The 22,895-nt window shown below is 35.2% G+C and overlaps 1 protein-coding gene across 1 annotated transcript; it reads left to right on the top strand.

Moving 5' to 3' along the window:
- Positions 1-16,408: 16,408 nt before the first annotated feature.
- On the top strand, positions 16,409-17,304 carry LOC116205607 (transcriptional regulator SUPERMAN-like). The gene has a single exon (XM_031538240.1). The coding sequence runs from the start codon at positions 16,419-16,421 to the stop codon at positions 17,142-17,144; it is 726 nt and encodes a 241-aa protein (XP_031394100.1). The 5' UTR covers positions 16,409-16,418; the 3' UTR covers positions 17,145-17,304.
- Positions 17,305-22,895: the final 5,591 nt, after the last annotated feature.

The following is a 22,895-nucleotide window of genomic DNA, read 5'->3' as shown; positions in this document are numbered from 1 at the left end:
CCCGGTCCACTAAGCTACCACTTTGGTGGTAGATAGAGATTGTACTTAGCCATACAAGCAAGGTGATAACATAAGGAGAAGAAAATGAAAAAATTTAATAATTAAATTAAATTAAAAAATCACGATGCACTTTTTGACATTATAGCGTTATTAATCCCGGTACATGATTAAATGACTTCCATAATATTTGATGAAGTATTTTTTTTCCATAGACATATTTGATGAAGTCTTTGTTGATTATACATATTTACCGGAGTTAATTATATGTTACAGATTGTGAATTCTCAAACCCCATTATTTGCATGCCAAAGCAATTTGCAAATCGAAGGGAAGTGTTTTGTTTTTTCGATGTGAATCCTGGTATCTAGAAGTCAATTGGGCCCCAACTAATCCAATTGAACCGGGTCGGCCCAGTAAGAGTTAAAACTCTCCAAGTGTGGATATTATGCATTCACAAATACTCGAATCCAAGAGCTTAGTTAAGCGAAACAAACGTCGAACCGCTTGAATCAATTCACATTGGTAATGAAATTTTTTCTCTGATACGAAATAATCTAACTCTTTTATAATAAGCCCAATTATTATGGGAACCACTTAAATATATGTTTAGAAGAATGGAAAACCATAAATAACCTGCCTCCCTTTACCTTTTTTTTTTTTTACCGCGCTAGAACCTGCCACCCTTACTTATGGAAGGTATATGTACATACTAAATGGAAACTTCATTTGCTGTCAGTTGCCAAAATATTATTATCTTTTTTTTTATCAATACCATATACATCAATGAGAAATTCCACTGTGTTCATGCATGGGGCTTATCGTTGATATCAAGAATGAAGGTTGGATGCAAATTAATTTTGTTGATTATGAGAGTAAAAGAATTGTTAAATAGATGTAAAAAAAGATAATGAAAATCTGCCTTTACCTATATATCCAAAAAAACTAAAAAATGAATGGCTCTTGCACAAAGCGCGTGTTAAGAAAACGCGTGCACAACGGAAAGTTTTCGTATTAATTTTTTAATCAAGTGTGATCTTGTGATCATAAAAATAAATATGTAATGGTTGGAGTATATAAAAACCCTAGATGGGTGTGTGTGGATGGGGTTAGATGATTAATGTTGGTTGGATGATTAGACTTTGAGATCGGGAATATAAATTAATTAACTAAAGATTTAATTAACCATGGTTTAAGAGGAGTTGACTAATATGGAGGGTTAGAATAAGGGACAGCTTTGAAAATATTAAAATTAAAGGGGCCAAACGGCAAGTGGGAGGGTGGTGCAGCGGCGCGTGGGTGCCCCACCTCTCCACCCTGGACGGCCTTCTCCTCACCTTTTTCCGCCGTCAATGCAAACCTTCACCTGGCCAGCTCAGCCACGCCAATCTTTTCTATATTGCTACAAAAACCTAGCCAAGATCCATATGCATCCATGGACCAGATGAATTTCAGCCGTTCAACACAAAATATATGGGTCCACATAAATTTCATATATATATATATATATATATAGACATGTTAAGGATAATTATTTGAACGTATTTAAATATTTTTTATTAAATAATATCTTCTTAAACATAAATAATTATTTATCAATTGCAGACATATATCTAAATATTTAACAAAGTTTAGCATGAAAACGGGTATCCATTAACTACTGGTGAACGCTCATATATATATATGTGTGTGTGTGTGTTTTTCGGTAGCTTATATAAATATATATATATATATATATATGTTCATATTACATATTATGAGGGGAATCTTGATTCATATTCTTCCATAAGACTAAATTACACACTTCCCTCATGGCCTCCAATTTACGAAGGAAGTAATACCAATTGAAACTGTTTTAATTTTACAATCTCCAATAACAATTACTATTCTATTAGTAATATTGTCCATTAATTGGCTGCTTTTGTACCAATTATAATTTATCTATTTTGTGTCAGGAGTCACAACTCACATAGATTTTATTATATTATATATTAATCCTCTTGCTTTAATTCATAGGTTATTACTAAATATAAAGTCCTTTTTTTTTTCCCAACATCCCATTTTGATAATAGATAGCTTACTTTTATATTAGACCTACTTAGATATTTAGGGATCGCGCCCATGTACTAGACATGGATGTAACTCACCTAAAAAATTACAATAATTCCTTTGGCCCGGATAAACAATTTAATTAATATAAAATTATTTAAGTATTCATATAAAAAAATGCCATCATCAATACTAAATAAGATAACTTTTTGGGGTATTTATCTAAAATGTCCCATGATTTGTCCATTTTGTCAAATCTATCATATGTTTTTTTTTGTCAAATCTATCACATGGTTTACTTTTTGCATCAAATCTATCCCGGCGTTATCTTTTCCGTTGACATCTAACGGCCGTGTTGACGTGGCGCCTACGTGGCAAGTGTGGCCCACTATCTCTCCATGTGTCACGTCAGCACGGCCGTTAGATGTTAATGGAAAAAATAAAACCGGGATAGATTTGATGCAAAAAGTAAACCATGTAATAGATTTGATTAAAAAAAAACATATGATAGATTTGACAAAACGGACAAACCATGAGGCATTTTAGGTAAAAACCCCTAACTTTTCTCAAAAACTTATTAACTTTTCAATGAAACCTTACATGAGCCATCAGTTATTCATCAATATATAAATCATTACAACTTAGCACATAATATATAATTCATATGGTAGGTGTGTTTGAGTCCACATATCACGAAACGCTTACATACATATATAATGTTGAAGAAAGAATCTATCTCTGGCGAACTTTTCCTCCTATAGCTCTTCAACCCATGGGCGTCTAATTAATTTTCTGAGTAATTTGGAGAGATTCTGACAGGTACTTCAATTGGATTAATAGGGTTCTCATTGGGAAGGAAAACTAATGAAAGAAAACGAAATATATATACGTGTATGTATGTATATCCCACAACGAATTTAATCAAAAAAGGATCGAAGAATATTCCAATTTTCACATTCTAATGAATAATCAATTTCAGATGTTATTTGTCTTTGGTTTTTTTCTTTTTTCTATTTACATTTGTTTTAGGATAAGCTATTGCTTAATTCTGTCACCTTTCATTTTGTTCCTCAAAGCTTTCGTCCTTGATCTCTCTCTTTACATCATAATCAAACATTGTTAACTCATCTTGTTTGGTTTAACGAACGAAACAAGTGAGTTAAATCTTATTATATTTGGTACAAGAGATGTAAATTATTGAGACGGGGGAAAGAGGCGGGAAGGGATATAGAAAACCCTAGAACTGGAAGAAAAGCTACATTACAAAGATTGAAATATTTTCTGAAATTATCCACTGGAAAATTTTCTCATATGATTGTCCTATGTAAACATAGTTGACTTTGACTCACCTAATTGGTAAAAGATAATATATCCTATGAACGTAATGAAAATGATATATATTAATTTTTTTTATGTAGAATAATTTTTTGATTAGATCAAGAGAAGCCTACCCCATTCCTACCGAAAAAGAAAAGCCTCCCATTTATAGCCTCTTCTTGAGAATTTCATATAGGCCAATGTGAGTTGGTTCATGCGGTTCGACGCTTGTTTTGCTTAAGTAAGGTCTCGAGTTCAAGTATCACGTTGTGAGAATTTTACTCTTTAGTGGGCCAACCTGGCTCGACTGGATTAGTCGGGGTCCAATTGGACTTCTGGTTACCAGTGTTCACATCGAAAAAAAACTAATGATGACTAAAATGAAGATTACTTGAAATTTACGTTTTCTTTTTGTTATTAAGAATAAAATACAAATTCAATAACTAATAAAAGAACACATGTAGTTCCACAATGAGTATCAAATCTGAGACCTCTTAATTATCGGGTGAAAGCGTTTGCTATTGCACTATGCTTTTTTTTTTTGAAATTTATGCTCTTAAAATTAAGTAATATTTACATGTCGTTACCGAATTTAAAGTGGGTCCAAGACAAAACATTACGATTATGATATATGCTATAATAAATCTTATTTATCCTTCTTTTACTGAAAAGATTTTCCTTTTCAATATCAGATTAAATTGCATATAAAATAACATGATTAACTATGAATTTATTATACATACATATATCTATTTCGGACTGTATTTCATTTAAAGTTTGAAAAAGAATATGAATTGGCTTGATTAGAAAAAAAATACGAGATCACGTGATTTTATTTTATGAATTTAAATTTAAAATGTTTGGTTTTTTTTTTCAAAGAAATTGAGTAAACGACATGATTTTATATGCATAATAATTTGCAAAGAGAAATATTGAAGCCAATAGTTTCATGCTGAAGAGCAATATATGAAGCACGAATCTAATGGCTAATTAAATTAGAATTTCAATCCCACCACGTCTAGGTAACGTGTACATCGATTTACCCTAAATAACATATACAATAGTATTTATACTATAAGATCGATTGATCATTAATTTGCATGAAAATTTGAAGCTGTGTAAGATCAAAATCATTTGTATTAATAAAGATGCTGCGTTGAGCTTGATTAATTAACACGTGATTTTTGCTGGTTGACATGCTTGTTTTATATGGAGCCAGTTGATCATCATGAGGATTGGTCAAAGGGGCTTCTTAAATATTGATCACATCACCCGGCAGAGTGAGTGAGTGATGTGATGCAGGTTTTTGCAGATGCGTCCGCAGAGAGGAGAGGAGGAAGGAGAAGTTGAAAGTCAGTGCGTTCGTTCGTGTGGGGGTCAAATGTGAATCATATCTCCCCTTAGCCTCTGCCAAAAAATCAACCATTATTGCATTGGTGTTAGCAAAGTGACCGGATATCAGTACTCTGAGAGAGACAGACTTATAGAGAGCAGCAAGCAAGCAAAGATGCATGGTTCTGCCATAGACATCACGTGCGGTCCATAGCCATGGCTTATGTAGCATTAAATGGAAGAACATAATATATGTGCATATGGTTATTCCCTTAAAATTCCTGTATAAATATTTTGAAGAATCATAGAAATATATATATATATATATATATATATGTAAATTGCCCTGTTGAAAACTTTGGAAGACTTGCCTGCAGTATTATTCAGTCCAAGGGAGTCTTGTATAGACGTTTACGGTGGACATGATGGATCGAGGCACGGCGTGTATATATTCGTAGCTAATTGTCGCCCAAGAAGCTCACCAGTTGTCGTCATATATATAAATCACACACATATATATATATTTTTTCTGAATATATATTTTCTGTTTGGCCTATGTTCTCTTCTCTCTATGACATCTTTCTCTCTCTCCCTCCACGGTGACCATTGGGAATTGCTCTTTCCACTAGCCCCATGAATCCCGGGGGTCTTTTACAATGTGTTTTCATCCTCGTTCTCTCTCCCTCTCTCTCTCTCTCTCTCTCTCTGCGCTCTTGCGTGTATACCTGCACATTTTCCCAAAACCCTAATTAAAATTCCTTACTTATTAGCATGATTTGCTCATCACCTATTTAAAATATATATATATATATATATATGAATATTTCACAAGTATATAACTTCTGTTTTTTTTTTTTATTAGATAGTATAACTTCTAAATTTCATGAAGCCGTGACTCTATTGTGACACGGTCGTTGTAGATAGGTGATATATTGCAATTCTCTAATCAAGTGGATTCAAATTTGGATGTAACTCTAAATGTCCAGTTGTTGTGAACACTAGTCTTATAGTTAACCTAATCGATATGAACTAGACAATAATAAGCTTATTGTTAAGTAGTCAACCCATTAACTTTCGTTAGTTTGGCTAAATTTTTTCCAGACCATGACTTTGATGAATGCAGTTACAAATGTAAATTAGCTCGGGTTGTTGTGAAGTAATTAAATTCAATATCCACACTAGAAAGGAGAAGAGAGAAAGAGAGGAGTATAATAATATTCCTCATGTCTCTCTCTCTCTCTCTCTGTGGGTGTCTGTGTCTGTGTCTGTGTCTGTGTCTATCTATCGGGCAGGTGGGTGTGTGTGTGTGTGTGTGTGTGTTGTACACAGGCTTTTTTTTTTTTTTGGTTGTAGGGGTTGCTTGGGTTGGAGATAAAGGCGGGCATTTGCATTTACTCACATTGCCTTGTCTCTCTTGTTCCTTTTTACAGAACCAAAACTCATGACATCTCCCACCCTCTCTCTCTCTCTCTCTCTCTCTCTCAGTCTGAGTTTGGCTCAGAGCTGAGGCCTTTATTTTCACGAATTGAATCCCCATGGGAGTCATCATCTGCCCAATGAGAGATCTCATGGACAGAGGAAAGAAAGACACAGAGAGAGAGAGAGAGAGAGGGCGGAGAAATAAAGAGAAGAAGCAGAAGAAGAGGACAAGTTTGGGGCAAAATCAAAAGGAAAAGGAAAGGAACCCTTGACTTGCTGATTTGACCCGATCTGTCCTTGGAAGATCCACCCCCACTTCATTTCACCAAATCCAAAAATACCAAACCCCACCCCCCACTTTACTTCCTAAGGCTGGGACCCCACACTATGCCTGCACCGGATACCATTATATCGATTGTCTAATTAGAAGAACGGGACTGAACTATACGATTGTGCGTTGAATTCATATAACTCGCAGAGAAAAAGTCTATCGTGGAAGAATCTTATCACGGTCATACTAGGGCGAATTGGTAAAACTCATTTTGACTCATTCAAATACGTTGTGTGCTGATTTTGATTCGATCATCTGAAAATCAACTTTTTTTAAGATTAAAAATCCTCAAATTCCATTTCCAAAGAGTTAAGCTTTATATAATTTCCCAGCCACTTTGAGGGCTCTCTCTCTCTCCATTAGGGATTTTCTTGGATTTTGGTCCTTCCCAAACCATAATGGGAGTTAAAACGATTTTGCCACCTGTTGAATCACATAAAGGTATTTTGCCTCAAATGCTGTCAAACCCGTTAATGTACGTATGATATTACTAAAATATAAAACCATAGTCCTTTATTAGATTTACTAATTACCCTATTGATATTTCAATTAGGGTCTTCTTGTGTAGTTACTAATTTATTTTATTAGTTCATTCTTTGATTATGTCGTATCTCTGTTTTTCTTATAAATGCTGGTTGCAATGGAACTAAGACATTTTCGATGCATCGGAAGAAAATACCAATGCAGATGTGGAGTATGTGGAGGATTAAGGAGTTTCGGTGTTTGAATGAATTTAGTTTGTTTGTTTCTAGTGAACTGCTCTGACATATTAAGAGTTGTGTTCAAAATCATTTTCAGGTTCTTTCTTTTGTTGGACTAAGGAGTATCTGCTTCATTTTTTATGTTATTGGTGAAATTGGTGTGACCAAATATTCATTTTGTTGTTACTGCTATTTCAGGTCTTTTAATAACAGTTTAAATTTCATTAACAGGTAAAAGACGGGTTTTGGAAACCTGTTAACAGAATGAAAAGGTTTATAATTTTTTCTCTAAATTTTTAATGGATTTGGGAAGAATTTGGAGGCCTTATTGTTTTAAAGGAATTGAATTTGGAAAAGATCCAACCTATTCAGACTGAGCCTATGAACATCCCTACTCTCTATCCGTGCGTGTGAGTAAAAAAAAAGTCAAGTCAGTAAATTGCATGCTATGCACGCAAGCAGAGCCATTGCCATGAGGAAAAGGCCAAAAGAGATTTCTCCTCCATTATCGCCACAATGGATCGAGAGAGAGAGAGAGAGAGAGAGAGAGAGAGAGAGAGAGAGAGAGAGAGTGTGGGAGAGATAGGTCCCCCCCCCCCCCCCCCCCCCCCCCCCCCACGCCATTAGGGCTTACGGCATTAGGGTTGGGATTTCGTTTGCAATTTATATGCAGGAAGTTTATTCATGGAACTTCCTTCGTTTTTTTTTTTGGCACTTTAAGAACTTCCTCCGAATTGGTTCCATATAAAACCAAAGCTATTAATTCCCACACAATTCTGATTTTTTGTATCACAAGAATGAAGAATCTTGACATGCTACAGAGTGCACTGTTTTGTGCATTTGGTTCCTGACGCAGCGTACACGCTAGTAATCTATCACAAACCCGTTGATTTCTCGCACGAATATCGAAACTACAACCTTCTATCACCTGTTGATTCTACGAATGCCAGGAATAGGCATCAACTCGAATCGACTCCGAGATTGGACAAAACACGAAAGCTCTAAATTTTATTCACTGATGAAAAAGACAACTGATTCAACCATAAGGCTTACACGAAACTTAAAATAGGATTTAAGAAAACCTAAATTGCATAAAAATAACTAAACTTTTCTAAAATTGCAAAACACCCTAATTAACATAAAATTACCTGTTTGAAGCCCTAAATGATGGAATTTGCCTTAAATATCCAAAAATCACAGCAAAGCAGTGAGTTTTGCTCCGGATGCCTTTTCTTTCGAAATAGGGTCGTCATAACTTATTTTTCTCCAGGTACCGACTTGCCAGGTCTTCTGCCGCATCAGTTCCCCGAACTATTTGTATCTCATGTCACATGCACGCAATAGATTCGTTGTGGTCCACTGTGTTTCCATGTATGTACAGGATAATACATGTTAAGCCATAGGGCCCAAGAATCACGTCTTGACCATATATTTATTTTTCTTCATCGACCCACTAGGCTCCTTGTAGTCGTGATTTTCTCAGCTTTGAATTTCCAAGCAAGTGCTCACAGAGTTTGTCTTAATTAAATATAAAATTAAACCATTATAAAAGTTGCATAATCTTTTCTTAATTAAAAACTAACCTAATCTTTTTCGATAATCTCAATCAAACATCACGACTGACCAGTAATAATGCGTCTCTCGGATGCCAAACCAGCAATTAATCCTCCCCTAATCCCCGCTTAAATCCGAGATGATGACCCATTTGTCTTTAATTAAATAAACTAGTTAGCTTCTTTTTGAACCTTTCCCAAATACGACCATGTAACCTTGCAAAAGATTGGTAAAAAATTCCAAACGTGGAACAAACACTATATATATACATATTATATATAGTTTCAATTAGCATGAAGAAGGATATGCTGTTTGATTGCAGCAAATCAATGTTGAATGGAACTACTGTTTTCTAGCTAAACAATTATTCATATAGCAAAATATAATACATGCGACTATTTATAAGAGAATATATATAATAATGAAGCTATCATGAGACATGAATAATTTAATCTACCTTTTAACTTTTATAACAAATAGAAGTACCGTACAATCGAGGGGACTAGTGTTGTGTTAGATATTGATAATAATTGATATATATGTTCTTACTATTTAAGAGAGATCTCGTTATCATATTCCCGTAAATTATTTATATAAGTGCACCTTTTATTTTAATTTTCCTATATTCAATTAGTGTCTTTTTCATCTTGGTTATGATAGATACCGATAACAGAATCGCTCAAACCTAGGATTTATTGTTCCCCCAAAACATCATTAAGTATATAAGTTCAACATGAGCTTAGTTTTTCTATTTAGGCCACTGAGGATTATAAAACTATAATTCAAGGCGCAAAAGAAAGAAGAAAAGATATGTACACATTATGAGGATTTTGATTTGCGACATTGTCATTGATTATATATTTATAAAATAAAATTAATTAGTCATAGATTATCAACTATTGTTGATGCTAGTAAGACCATAATTAATTTCGATATATGTTCTATAATTTATCCAGAAAAGTTTCTTCTTTTTTCCCGTTATATAGGAATCTACGTCCAACGAACGCATTAATATTTAATTATCTAATAGGAAGGCTCACTTCAAGAAAAAGTAATTACATATTGCATGGGTCAATATATATTAAGTTTAAGAGTATGCAATATGACTAGAGGGCGAAAAAAATAATGTGCCTTTTTGGTAGAAATATATATATATATATATATATGTAACTATGTTCACTGATTACTGAATAATAATAAAAAGAATGGAGGTGGTGAATTGAAGTTGTCCCCCCTCCTTTTTTTTCCGTGTTTCATTGAAGGAAACATCGTATTTATCTTAAATCATTAAATTAAATTTATTGATGAACTTGACGTCTCTCTTTTAAAATATTTATTTGAGTGAACTGATATATATATATATATATATTCGATCACAGGTGTCTAATTTTCGACACATCTTCTTAGAATGCTTACTGTGAACTAGAAAAAGGATACATCGATATGTTTATCTATTAAAGAGAGGAGAGTTCATTTGGTAAATTAAAATCAAAGAATATTTCATCGATGTTTATCTATGATTCGATGCACCTGAAAATGTTTATTATGATCTAACCATATATACAAAATTTCAGGGAGCAATAATGTGTATTTAGGATTGGCGTATATATACATGTATATATAGTCCCTTTTGTCACGTGCACCTAATATTAAGGTCCCCTGGCACTGGTTCTAGCTAGCTACAATAACATACGTGAGAAGAATTTATATATAATCAGTCCAAAAGGACTAGAGTCCAAAAGGCCCACATACATACACGCACGGTCCATGAAAAGGGCTTACCCACGTGGGCACGTGCAGCTCACGAGGCCCAAAGACCTATATGTGCTTTATCTATCTATTCCATCTATCTAGCAATGCCATGCAAGCATGTGCTGGGGCTTTAATGGTTGGATTTGTTCTAATCTCCTCCATTCCCATGTGACAGGGGAATCCCATTCTCTCATGCTGTGATTAAATAAATTAAATGGGACCACACACCCTAATTCAGAGAGCCCGTATATCTATGAATCGCGTGATTGCTTGCATCCACATTCGAGTACATCAAATGGTGCCGGAGCATAAACAATTATAACAGGTCAAGTATTGATCTCATGAAGAAGGGCAATATACAGAAACCGAGTGACCGACTCAGCTCCTAAACAAACCAGATAGAACGAGATAAGTATGTACAATAATGCATCGGTAGAGAAGGGCATGGTAGCCCCTGACCCTGAGAAATGAATCTAGAGAAGAGCGACACGGATGTAGTTCGGCCTTTTGACAACCCTAAACAGATCACACTTGGGCCCTTTTGCAAGCCCAAAGACACGGAAGGAGCCCAATGCAGGCCCAAATCTAGGAGGTTTCTTGCTAGGTAGGCCCAATGGAGGCCCAAAATCTATTCAACTACGTATCCCTCTCCTCTGTAATTTAGCCTTAGTCGTCTCTTGTTTACAATGTCAATTCTCGTTACAAACTAAAAACCAGTCAAAACAGAGAAAGGGCATATACCGAGAAGTACTCACTTTCGAATTGAAATTAAGAGAATCTGTATCAATAATTCTCATTGATCAATACGACTACCCGTGTTAGTTTACTTATATTTATTCTTTACAAGGTCCATGAACCTTTCTTATAATAGCATTCTATGCGCCATTAATGTATAAAATATGTCTATACGTGTGTACGCGACTGTACTAATAAAAAGCCAGAAAAAACAATTGATCGAGTTCACATTCGTATTAGTAGTTAAATGGAGAACGAAACAAAATTGTTTTCAACATAGCGTTGACCATTAGAGGTTCAAAAACTCGACGGATCAATCCTGGGTAGATTAATTTGTATGGCCATTTTGGAAGAGAGACATTCATGACATGGCATTGTGTATGTTGATGCAAAAATCAGACTTTAATATTACATATACGGAATACACTTTTGAGGGAGTCTTGCATGATATCTCCGTTTTTATAAACATGCACTCTGTCTCACCCTTGATCTTTGGCGAGCTTCGACCCTCTCTGTCTGTTCCCTTGACTGTAGGAAGGAGCTCCATTTATAGAAGAGCCAAGCTTCACCAAGAAGCTTTTCCATTTGGATAAATCAACTTGCATGGTGCAAGTGGGCTAATTGCGGCCCACGATATCTTCTTCACATTGTACTGAGGCCCGCTCATGATGGTCTTATATGCATATATATACATATACACACACACACGAACGATACTGATCTTCATTCCTTCGATCAATATGCTGAACTAATCCTTCAAATTAACTCGATCATTTGCCCCCAACCTAAGTGTCGATTTCGATACTTAGGTTGTGTATTTCTTCTTCTTCTTCTTCTTTTTTTAATGAACTTTGTGTCATGTCTTTTGCTATTCATCGTATCGTGGATCTTTATTAGGTCCATGGACCTAGAACTCGTTAACCCGTAGATTTCTTGTTAAGATCAATCCGTAGATCTTTATTACATCTCAACTGCTACATCTTCATGAAGATTGTAGATTTTGATATTGAAGAACCAGTAGGTTCTTTCGTGGATCTTTATCATGTTCGTAAACCTTGAAGTTCTAGAACTCGTAGGTTCCTTATTGACCTCGTGAGTCTTTATTAGGTCCGTAGAGTTAAAAATTCTGAAACACGTGAGTTCTCTATTGACCTCATCAATCTTTTATTGGGTCATTAGACCTTGGAATTTTGAAACCCATAGATTCTCTACTAACCTTGTAGCGTAGATCTTAAAATTGTGGATATAGTAGGTTCTTTATGAATCCGTGAGTCTCATTGAGTTCGTAGACCTTGAAATTGTGGAACCACAAGGTTCTCTATTGACCCGTGAGTCTTTATTGGATTCGTAGAACTAAGGCATTGAGGAATCTGTGGGTCCGTCATATATATGTGTCCTGACGCATATCTGCGAAAATAACAAGACAATACTTTTATGTCAATTACTATAAAACCTTATTCAATTCTCATGAGAGTAGTCGGAACTTCTCTTGCCCCATTTCGGGTTTCAATGCCTCAAGTGTTTATTGAACGTCGGACGTCCTTTTTAGAAAAAAAAAAAATCCTCGATAGCCTTTTCCACACCATGTTGCTTCTTGATCCTCCGCTGTTCCAGTGATTTGTGCACTTCCAATGTGCGTTGTATTGATGCAGCTTTTTCTGCTTCATAGAGACTTGTTGGTCTTTCTAACAACTCTTCCATATTTCCTTGGAGCTTCTTACAGATGGAGTGACTGAAACCTTGGGTTTCTTAATCAGTTTGTAAGCGCACGTATCGCTTACCAATTCCTTTTAACATGTCATAGCGGCGACCGTGAATTGTTGGATGTTTTCACATAAGTTTTCTTCAGTTTCCTGCAAAACGGACATTAAATTTCTAGCGTTTTTCTTCATTTCCCTTTCTGATATGTCACATAATGTATAGATTAAACCAAACCATCGATAAGTCAAGAGTATATATTGCGCATAAGAGTAATTTCTCTATTAAAAAATTAATGAATCAATATAAAATAATTCATTATGATATTGTCGTCAAATGTTTAGAGATTTATTACTCTCTTTTCCTTGCTGAATAGAGATAGATTATTTTTTTCAGAAACAAAATCAAATTGATAAAGACCAATGGAGGCCCAGTTTACATAATACTCATGTATACATATACATGTATGTATATAAAACTAGTACCGTTTAAAATGTCATTTTTGAAAACATATCAAAAGTCCTTAATCGTTAAGGGACGTTAATATATCTCTAACGTAAATGCATGTTTTGAACTGATCGAGCATATATATATATATATATATATGTATGTATGTATGTATGTATGTATGTATGAATTAGCTTATTATTATCCCACAGCATGACCGACCTTACCATATAGCCGACATACACAGTGTAATACTTTATGCTTTTACCGGATACGAAAAATAACATCGGGACATCAAGTCTCTTGTTTTACGCCTTTCGAGTCCGTGTCAGCAGTTGAATTTCTTTACTTGTGTCAGCTTCCATTGCGCAAACCATCCATTAGGTTTGAGTTGCCTCTAGTATTCCAAATAAAGCAAATTATATTATTTTCTTGAAATATCAATATCAACATGTATGAGCATGGATTTTATTACTGTTGATTTTCGAAGATGAAATATCTTATTTGGGCATTTTTGAAGTAGTTTGAGATCTTCTCTTTCGGATCTCATGCCGGATCTTTAGGCTTCGGTCCTTTTGTGACTTGGCTCGATGCATGTCTTTATATGTAGCGACCATAGTGACGTTGATTCAACATTTTTTCTGATGCCCCCATTTGGTTTGGTAGACCTCGATTGCTTAAATAAGGTGCATATTTACTTTTAGTCTTGAGCAACGACCTTTCTTTCCGAAAATTCCCACAGACGGCGCCAAATGTGGATGCAAAAATCAGAATTTAATATTACGTGCACCGAATACACTTTTCAGGGAGTCTTGCATGATATCTCCATTTTTATAAACATCCACTCTGTCTCACTCTTGATCTTTGGCGAGCTTCGCCCCTCTCTATCTGTTCCCTTTGCTGTAGGAAGGAGCTCCATTTATAGAAGAGCCAAGCTTCCCCAAGAAGCTTTTCCATTTAGATAAATCAACTTGCAAGGTGCAAGTGGGCAAATTGCGGGCCACAATATATTCATCTAAGTAACCAATTCACATCGTAGTGAGGTCCGATTTGATGGCTTCATATATATATATGTATGTATATGAATGATACCGATCTTCATTCCTTCGATCAATATGATGTACTTGTCCTTCAAATTAACTTAATCATCAGTGTATATAGATGAGTTTCCGGTGAAACCGATCGATACAGTTGTTCCGATCCACATTGATGTCATATACGACTATATATCAAATATAGTCAACTTATAAAATATAAATATACACTACGGCCTTAAATCTGTAAACAGGGAATGATCGAGAGCTAGAATTCCTCGATGTGTCGTCCTTCTAATAAAATATTTGCTAACTCTCTTCATTAAATAATAAACAATTTGATAGCACATAATTGACTTTTCGATCGAATCTAAGCAATCAGTCACAACCTAATTAAACTGCTGAGAACTTATTGAAAAGTAATAATTTCCACACTTTTCTCGAATCTAGATGTTCTATTTGATAGCCTGCAGCTTGGAATTATTTGGTAAGATTTTTTTTAAAAAAATTTTCTGTTGTAAACTAGTATAATTTTTTTTCCCATGCAAACAGTGTATGCAATCGAAAGTTTCAGCAAGCCCTCTACAAGCTCTTGCTCATTTTATCTCTTTGTATTTGGCTGTATATTTCTCATTCGACTGATGAAACCAATTTATATTAATTTGTCAACTGATAATTAAACCGACTGACTGGAAGTTATGTGATATTAATATATTCTAGTAATTTGGAATATCCTTTTCCTGCGATAAGGCCGATTGAATTGCTCAGAATTGAATATGACATTTTGATTGTACTATCTTTTAATACTGTATCATTAGTCACAATTAAATATATGAACTGAATTCTGCAATATATATATATATATATATATAAACTGAAACAGAAAGGAGACATAGTTTGACTCCTCCACAAACTGGCTAGCCAGTAGAAAGTCAGCCCTTTAATTGTACAAGAATATGTGGAGCTCAGCATGTCTGGAAGCACAGGAGAACGTTCTTTTGCTGATATTACTCTTTATTTATGTCTACAGCTAGCTGATTCACCGTATATATGTTAGAGCAACATTATTAATTAATTTGGTACATTTTTTCTTTTGTTAAGTCCTAGGTTGAAAAGGCCGTATGTATGTACCTCTGATTATCGAAACACTGTTGTCTTATTGTTAATTCTCTGGTGATCCTCTTTCAATATATATCGGCATCACCTTTGACTTATCAAAGTATTTGTGATTTTCACTTTAATGTTGCACTCCGGTGAAGCATGTAAGTGTGTGTGTGTGTGTGTGTGTGTGTGTGTGTGTGTGTGTGTGTGTGAACGTATGATAAATTAAATTATCTAACTTCATGAGTGTCTTTATGTGCTCGCATAGACGATGGTTCCAATGTTTATGTTTCTGCAGACACGAACTTTATTCCAAAGAACATACCTATGAACGGACGGGTAATAATTAATTAAGGTGCAATTTGGTTTCAACATGTAGTTTTTTCTTGTCACTTTTAAGACAAAAAGAAGCATACAAGACAGGGCATTATATCTGGAGGGTTGATAATTATGTGCATCGCTATTCATTTGTTCGCGTCTGATATACTTGGCACTGTCTACATCCACATGGAAATTACGTATGAGATATGGTTCAATTGATTAGTTTGTAATCCTAGACATTACTAATTGATATGGTTTCCGAGTTTATGAGAATCGCGACTTCTAGTACTCCTTCACTTCCCTGTTATAACTGAAGCATGAAATATTGGTCTTTTCCAAATTATTATGGGTCTCTAGAAGGGAAGGGAGATTGGGGACTTGCTAGCTAGCTAGCAAGCAAAATGTATAGGGATGGACGTTAAAGCCAAAGTCAGTTCCTGTCTAAATTTCATATGTCTTCTATTGTTTGGACCTAAATGTCAGTTCGTGCATATACTAAAATCCAATGGCAATTGCTTTGGTGTACACGTCACACTGCGTGTAGGGTAAGCCCAATTTTCCCTCTATATATAATATTGAATTTCACCCCGCTCTCTCTTATCTTATATGGTCACCATTAATAAATCCTCCATGGCTGCAGAGCTCGGCCTTGTCTCTTTGACCCAGCTCCAGCAACAACTGCTCCTCTCGGCTGCTCATTCTCAACCAGATACCAGCTCAACTGGCGACCGTAGCTCTTCGTGGATGTGGAACCCTAACCCTAGCCCAAAGCATCAGCAACCCGGGGGCCTGTTAGAAGAGAAAGATGACTCATGGGAGGTTAGGGCCTTTGCAGAGGATACCGGCAGCATTATGGGCACCACCTGGCCCCCCAGGTCCTACACCTGCACATTTTGCCGGAGAGAGTTCCGGTCTGCCCAAGCCCTGGGGGGTCACATGAACGTCCATCGCAGGGACCGTGCCAGATTGCACCAGACACAGTATTCTCCCACAGGCCGCCCTTGCAGCTTCCCTACAACCTCGAATTCCACCACGCCGCCTCCCCCTCTGATAATCTCGAACCAAGATTTCGCCGCCCAACGAGGACTGTGCCTTCTCTACCAGCTACCTAACCCTAACGGCTTCATCAGCACAAGAACAATCAACAATAATACGTGTCTTGATTCTTCCTCACCCTCTACTCTTCTCTCCATCTCGGCTTATCGACCGAATACAAACAGCTCAAGTAATTCTCCTCGCAGCGAAGCAGAAACTTCTTCTGATGAAGGTACCAAGATGAAGAAGAGTAATAATATCAGCAAGGAGTCTTCAGTAGAAATTGATTTGGAGCTCCGACTTGGGCAAAGACCGTCTTGATCGAAGAACAAACAAGCACTCACATGATCAAACTTAAGCGTGTAATTTTTTTTTTTCCCCTTCTTAAGAATGCTGCTTGAAAAAGAAGAGAGCACAAGCTCAAGCTGTGTACCATAATATCTGTTTGTCATACATAAATACAAACTGTCTTCCCCCTTTACATAGAATTTTGGTAGTGATTTTTTAGTTTATTCATTTCACCAGTTCTGCTTTTCATTAGGTTTTGTGTGCAAACTCTGCTGAAGTAAAATGCAAACCCTGCACTAATTGCAGAAAGAAGAATATAAATAACCAAACAAGATTGGGTTTAGGGTGATTTATCGCGCTGTTAGGGGAGACTCTAAGGTGCAATCACCAAAAGTGGTAACATGGTGCACTCAAATAGTTCACTAAGAGTTTAATTAAGGTTATCTTAAAATCATTGTAATTTACTAGCATTGTAAGTAAAAGCTATTCGAAAACCGTGCATTTTAATCTAAATATGGCAATTTACTAACAATCTAAGTAATTTATCCCAAATAATTTCTTAAAATACGTGTAATTTATTCGAAAGACGTGTAATTTGCTTAAGATTGAATTATTTTATTATAAATTTTAGTAATTTACTTGCATGCATTATGCAACCACTTTCAAAGTGATTGCACCTTAGACATTTCTCACTGTTAGACTTTGCTAGTTGTTCGGTGTTCTCATATTATTTATGTGCAAAGGCTCGTTTGTATACATTCACTTTTTCCGATTTCTCGCTAGGCCCATGAGTCGATCTTACATATATATATATGAAATTAGACTTCATCTCTGTTTTTAAACTCCTAAGAAGAAGTACGGCACGTGAGTTATGAAGAGAGATACATAAAAGTTGAGGATTCCACATGAATTCTATCGAAAAGTTCTCTATATATAGCTATATATGCTTGTCTTTGAGTGAGTAGGCGGGTGCAAAAGAATTAGATTGAATATGCAATATATTTTTTGATGGATCAATATTGGATATGCAATCTAATAATTAGTGCGCATGTTTCGTATATTTTGTAAAACAGAAGGATTATCTATAATTATATTTTGGAGGAAGGCGGTGCGGGTATATTGATATGCTTAGTCCTTTGTTGCTCATTTTTCACCGTTTTTTTTTTGGTAAATAGAAAGGCTAGGTCGGGTTATTAGACCGTTGTAGCTGCCCTAACTAAGAGAACCTAACCGTCACGAAATGTTCCTTTCGCCATAACTCGCTGAGACTTTAGTCTAACTTGGTCACCGCAGCCCCACCAACACACTAGTGAATTAAGTCCAACGCCCACTGGATCAAGCATTATGGGCCGGCCACCGCCATCCCATAATACACTCACATAGTGGCGAGCTCTATGTCCTCAGTGAGATTCGAACTCGTGATGTTCAAGTGGAGCGCTTGATGCTTAACCACTAGACCACTGTGCTGGTGGTGCTCATTTTTCACCGTTATGTTAAGTAAGTTACATATGGAATCTTAATTGGATACTCTGCACCACACAACAAACTTCGGGTGTGTTTGTTTCAACTTAATTAAATAAGTGCTTAAAAGTCAGTTATAAGATAGTTATAAGGGAAAATGAATGGGAGAATGAGGGAAATATGAGAGATGAGTGTTTAAACTATTTAATCATTAAGTAAAAGTTTACTTAATGAGTTAAATCAAAAAATTTAACGTAATGAAATAAGTCATGTTTCACTTATTAGTACATTTAACTCCTCAAAACATATATCTCCATCCTTATCAATCCTCTCATCTTCTCATATACTTATTTTCTCAACTAATTAAGTACTTAATTTTTAAGCGCGTAATTTATCAAACTTCACATTCCTCTACAAAGCTGCAAAACCCTCCACGAAAACTTAAACCCTTCACTCACTACTTTTTTTTTTGTACCCTGGTATTCAGAAGCCCAATGTGGTCTAACTAATCCAGTCGAGAGATCGAGCATTAAAGGTTATTCTCCCTCCCAACAAGTACGCTTCCCGGAGTTCGAACTTGTGTTCTCCTCCTTACGGGAGTGAGCTGCTTACCACTTAACCAACATTATTCACTCACTACTTTACCACATCTATAAAACAACAGAGACATTATCTTCTAAGTCAGATATACCTCAGACTTTAAATGATGACAACTCCACTCTAAACCATGCGAATCAATTCATGATCAGCACAAGCTGGTCATTGTCGCATGTGTGTCTATATACCATCATATTTGAATTATTAATTTTCACAGCAGAACACACTGTGAAAATTATCTTCACCCCCTTGAAAATTACGGGATGAACTGCTTACCACTTAACCAACACTATTCAGTCACTACTTTACCACAACTATAAAAAAAAAAAAAAATAGAGACATTATCTTCTAAGTCAGATATATATTGCGATTGAGTACTTCTACCTCAGGCTTTAAATGATGACAACTCCACTCTAAACCATGCGAATCAATTCATGATCAGCACAAGCTGGTCATTGTCGCGTGTGTATCTATATACCATCATATTTGAATTACTAATTTTCACAGCAGAACACACTGTGAAAATTATATTCAATCTCAGTTCGTATTCACTGTTCATATTTCGAAAATGCTGGTCCATGAAAGTGTCAGTGATGTCAGTAGGGCAGTTTTGTTGGAAGTTAATGAGCAGAAGACATAATAGGACATGACTCACAGATCATGCACTTAAAGTGGTCCATATGCATTTGCATTGCATGAGCTAGCCCCCAGACTTGTTATTTATTGTGTCTCAAGCAGAAGCTTACATATATATGGAATTCATCCCACTGCGATATATATGTCAAAAGAAGACGTAGCTGCTGATAAGAGCTAACGGCAAATATCCACAATAATATTGTACTGAAGAGGCCAGCTTTGTAATAAATTAAACATATTTCTTTTTAATAAGAGTTGGTGGAAGGGTTCCTGCATAAGAGCAAGAAGCTCCTGATCAGTGAAGATACAGAGTTACAGTGTACTCGCCACCATGAAATGTGAAACGAAAGGATCGAATTCCTCAAAAAAAATTCCATCTCAGGCTCAGGCCCTCGATTTCCATTTTCATCCAGTCAAGTTATCAATTAGCCATCACCACAACCACAAGAATGAGATGGTGAAAGGGACGACTCCTCACTGTTGGGGCTCAACTATTTCGCTTTCCCAAGAAATGCTAATCCACTATGGGACCGAGACGATACCGTACACATAATACTGCTCTTCAGGAAAAATGAACGGAAAAGTTATTTAGTGGTATCCCAGAGTACGTCATTACAGAGGATAACGTTCACTCTGTCATGAGACTATCAGATTTCTTAGTGAGACACATTAATAGAAAGAGACAGATGATTGGAGAAGAGAGCACGTCATAGACCTGACTGTGTGCCGGTTATTTAATATCACCTAGTACACTCTTTTGCTTGGTCCCCCTCCTATGCGTCTTCTTCTTGTGATCGATATCGTTGCCAAGATATATCTTTGGGAACCATCACATCTACTTCTCTCTAGCTGGCTCTCTCTTGTTGATGAAACTTTTCCCACGTTTTAAGTAAAACGGAATGAGAAAAAACTTCATACAACTTCTCTGCTACATTAAAAAAATGCAAAGTTAACCTTAGCTAATTTTTTTCCCTTACATAAATAACAGCAAATTCCTAGAAGTTTATAATGTCGTAGGCGTATTTATCAGATAAATGTTGATCAAATTACTGGATTAATGAATTAATTAGAATAAGGTGAAATCAAATTTCTGACTCTCACTCGATGCGCAACCAATCAACTCAGATACTGTTGAGTGGAGCTCACCATGGGATGGGAGGACCACTTTAGTTTGGAGCCAAATATGGCCCATACATACTGTGTCACTGAAACTGAACGGTTCAGCTTCTGCAAGCTCATCACCTGCTCTTGCCTCGGCCCCAAAGACTGAGCTGATCAGTTCTACTTTTAAGGGTGGAGTGGAGATATAACCTCTTAAATGGTAAATGGAAAATAAAAAATCATTATATTTATTCAAAAGAAAGAACATGAAAATTTTACGCATATTTGATCATATCTATTATCCTCGCATATACGATCAACATGAGCAATTAAACCAATATTTCTTCTGTAACCGTCCATGCTCCACTTTTTTTATCTTTTAGATTACAGACCGGGTCCTTATACTTAAAAGACAATAGATAAAAGAGAAAATATAGGGTCATTGAGAGCCCAATTTGGTGAGAATCAAATCCAAGAGATATATATATGTGTGTGTGTGTGTGTGTGTGTGTGTGTGTGTGTGTGTGTGTCTTACATCGTAGGTGATGCCATAGTAATTAAGCCTTGCACGAGTGATCACAAGGATTATTTATGGAGCTGATCACGAAAGCTAGACTCTAAAAGGGCATCTCGTGTTGCATTTGTTGCATTGGCATCTATGTATAATTAGTCATGGAGTCTAAGTGTTGCCCGAGATATGACGTGATTCGTTTTCCTTTTTGTAAATTTTATTTATTTATCATATACATGATTTAAACCTTTGCAAATCATAATTTACCATCAACAAAAATCTGTTATATTAGATATATATATATATATATATATGTTCAATATTCATTGAATTAGAAAACTATTATATTGTTAAAAATCAATATTAAAGATTAGAAAAGCTCAAAATCATTTGTGGTCTTTTAAAAAATCAAAATTTTGTGATTTACTAAATATTATTTAATTAATTGGATCTCATCAGAAAATAAGAAAAAATATTAATTTTTATTCTAATTTTACCATAAAATATCTTTTAAAAAATTTAAAATAATTCTTTATTAAAAATTAGTCTATAATTTAAAAAAACTCAAAAAAACTGAGAAAATTTTATTTAATAACCGAACGTTCTGAGGTTATCTGCCAAGTCTCACCATGTTCTTACTTTCTATATTTATATATAATGCTTTAGACAATTCAGTAGAAGTAGTCATTTGTACTAAAAGCTCAAATCCTAAGTTTTCTCGTTCTCTAACTTTTCACATTCGTAGCTTAACATTAATTAACGCACGATAAATTCAGTAAATTTATTATCTAATAATTTACGTACAGTTTATAATAATTAGAGGTTCATTAGAATATGCCACATATAAGTGGAAAGATAATCATGGATTTCACTTTAACCAACCTTTTAATCTTAAAAGAATCTAACTAATAAATCTAAGTTAAATATAAAAATCAGTGTTTCGGAATAGAGTGAAAATATAGTTACTTTCTTGAAAACAATTTAAATATAACAATAATAAAAATTTTAATTACATAAAAAAACCAACAAAGAATAATGAATTGCATGTGTTTCTGGAGTTAAAATATTTTTTAACATTAATTAATTAATTGCAAATGATAATTTTTAATTTAAAAATTATCATCATTAATTAACATAAATATTTATTTATCTAATAATAATTTTTAATTTCAATACAATTTTTACCATCTCAATAACGATACTATATACTCGCAATTTTAAAAAAAAACTCAATATTTTAGTGTTTTTTACTATCAAATTAATTAACAAAACATACTAATTTCAGTCATAAGTAATAATCCCGCGCATGCACGGGCATAGTGTCTAATTAGTAATAAATCTTGAAAAAGGTGAACAGTCTCCATGGTTTCGTGAGAAAATTTAGGTGAATACTTGATAATTGGGATGGGCTTCAACAAAAGTCAAGCAGCTCCTTTGGGCCGGGCCGACAGTTCACATGTTTAGGGCTGAACATTCCG

This window comes from Punica granatum, chromosome 4 (assembly GCF_007655135.1).
Source record: "Punica granatum isolate Tunisia-2019 chromosome 4, ASM765513v2, whole genome shotgun sequence".
Classification (NCBI taxonomy): domain Eukaryota; kingdom Viridiplantae; phylum Streptophyta; class Magnoliopsida; order Myrtales; family Lythraceae; genus Punica; species Punica granatum.
The sequence above is the reverse complement of the archived record's forward strand: the minus strand, read 5'-3'. Positions and strand labels throughout refer to the sequence as shown.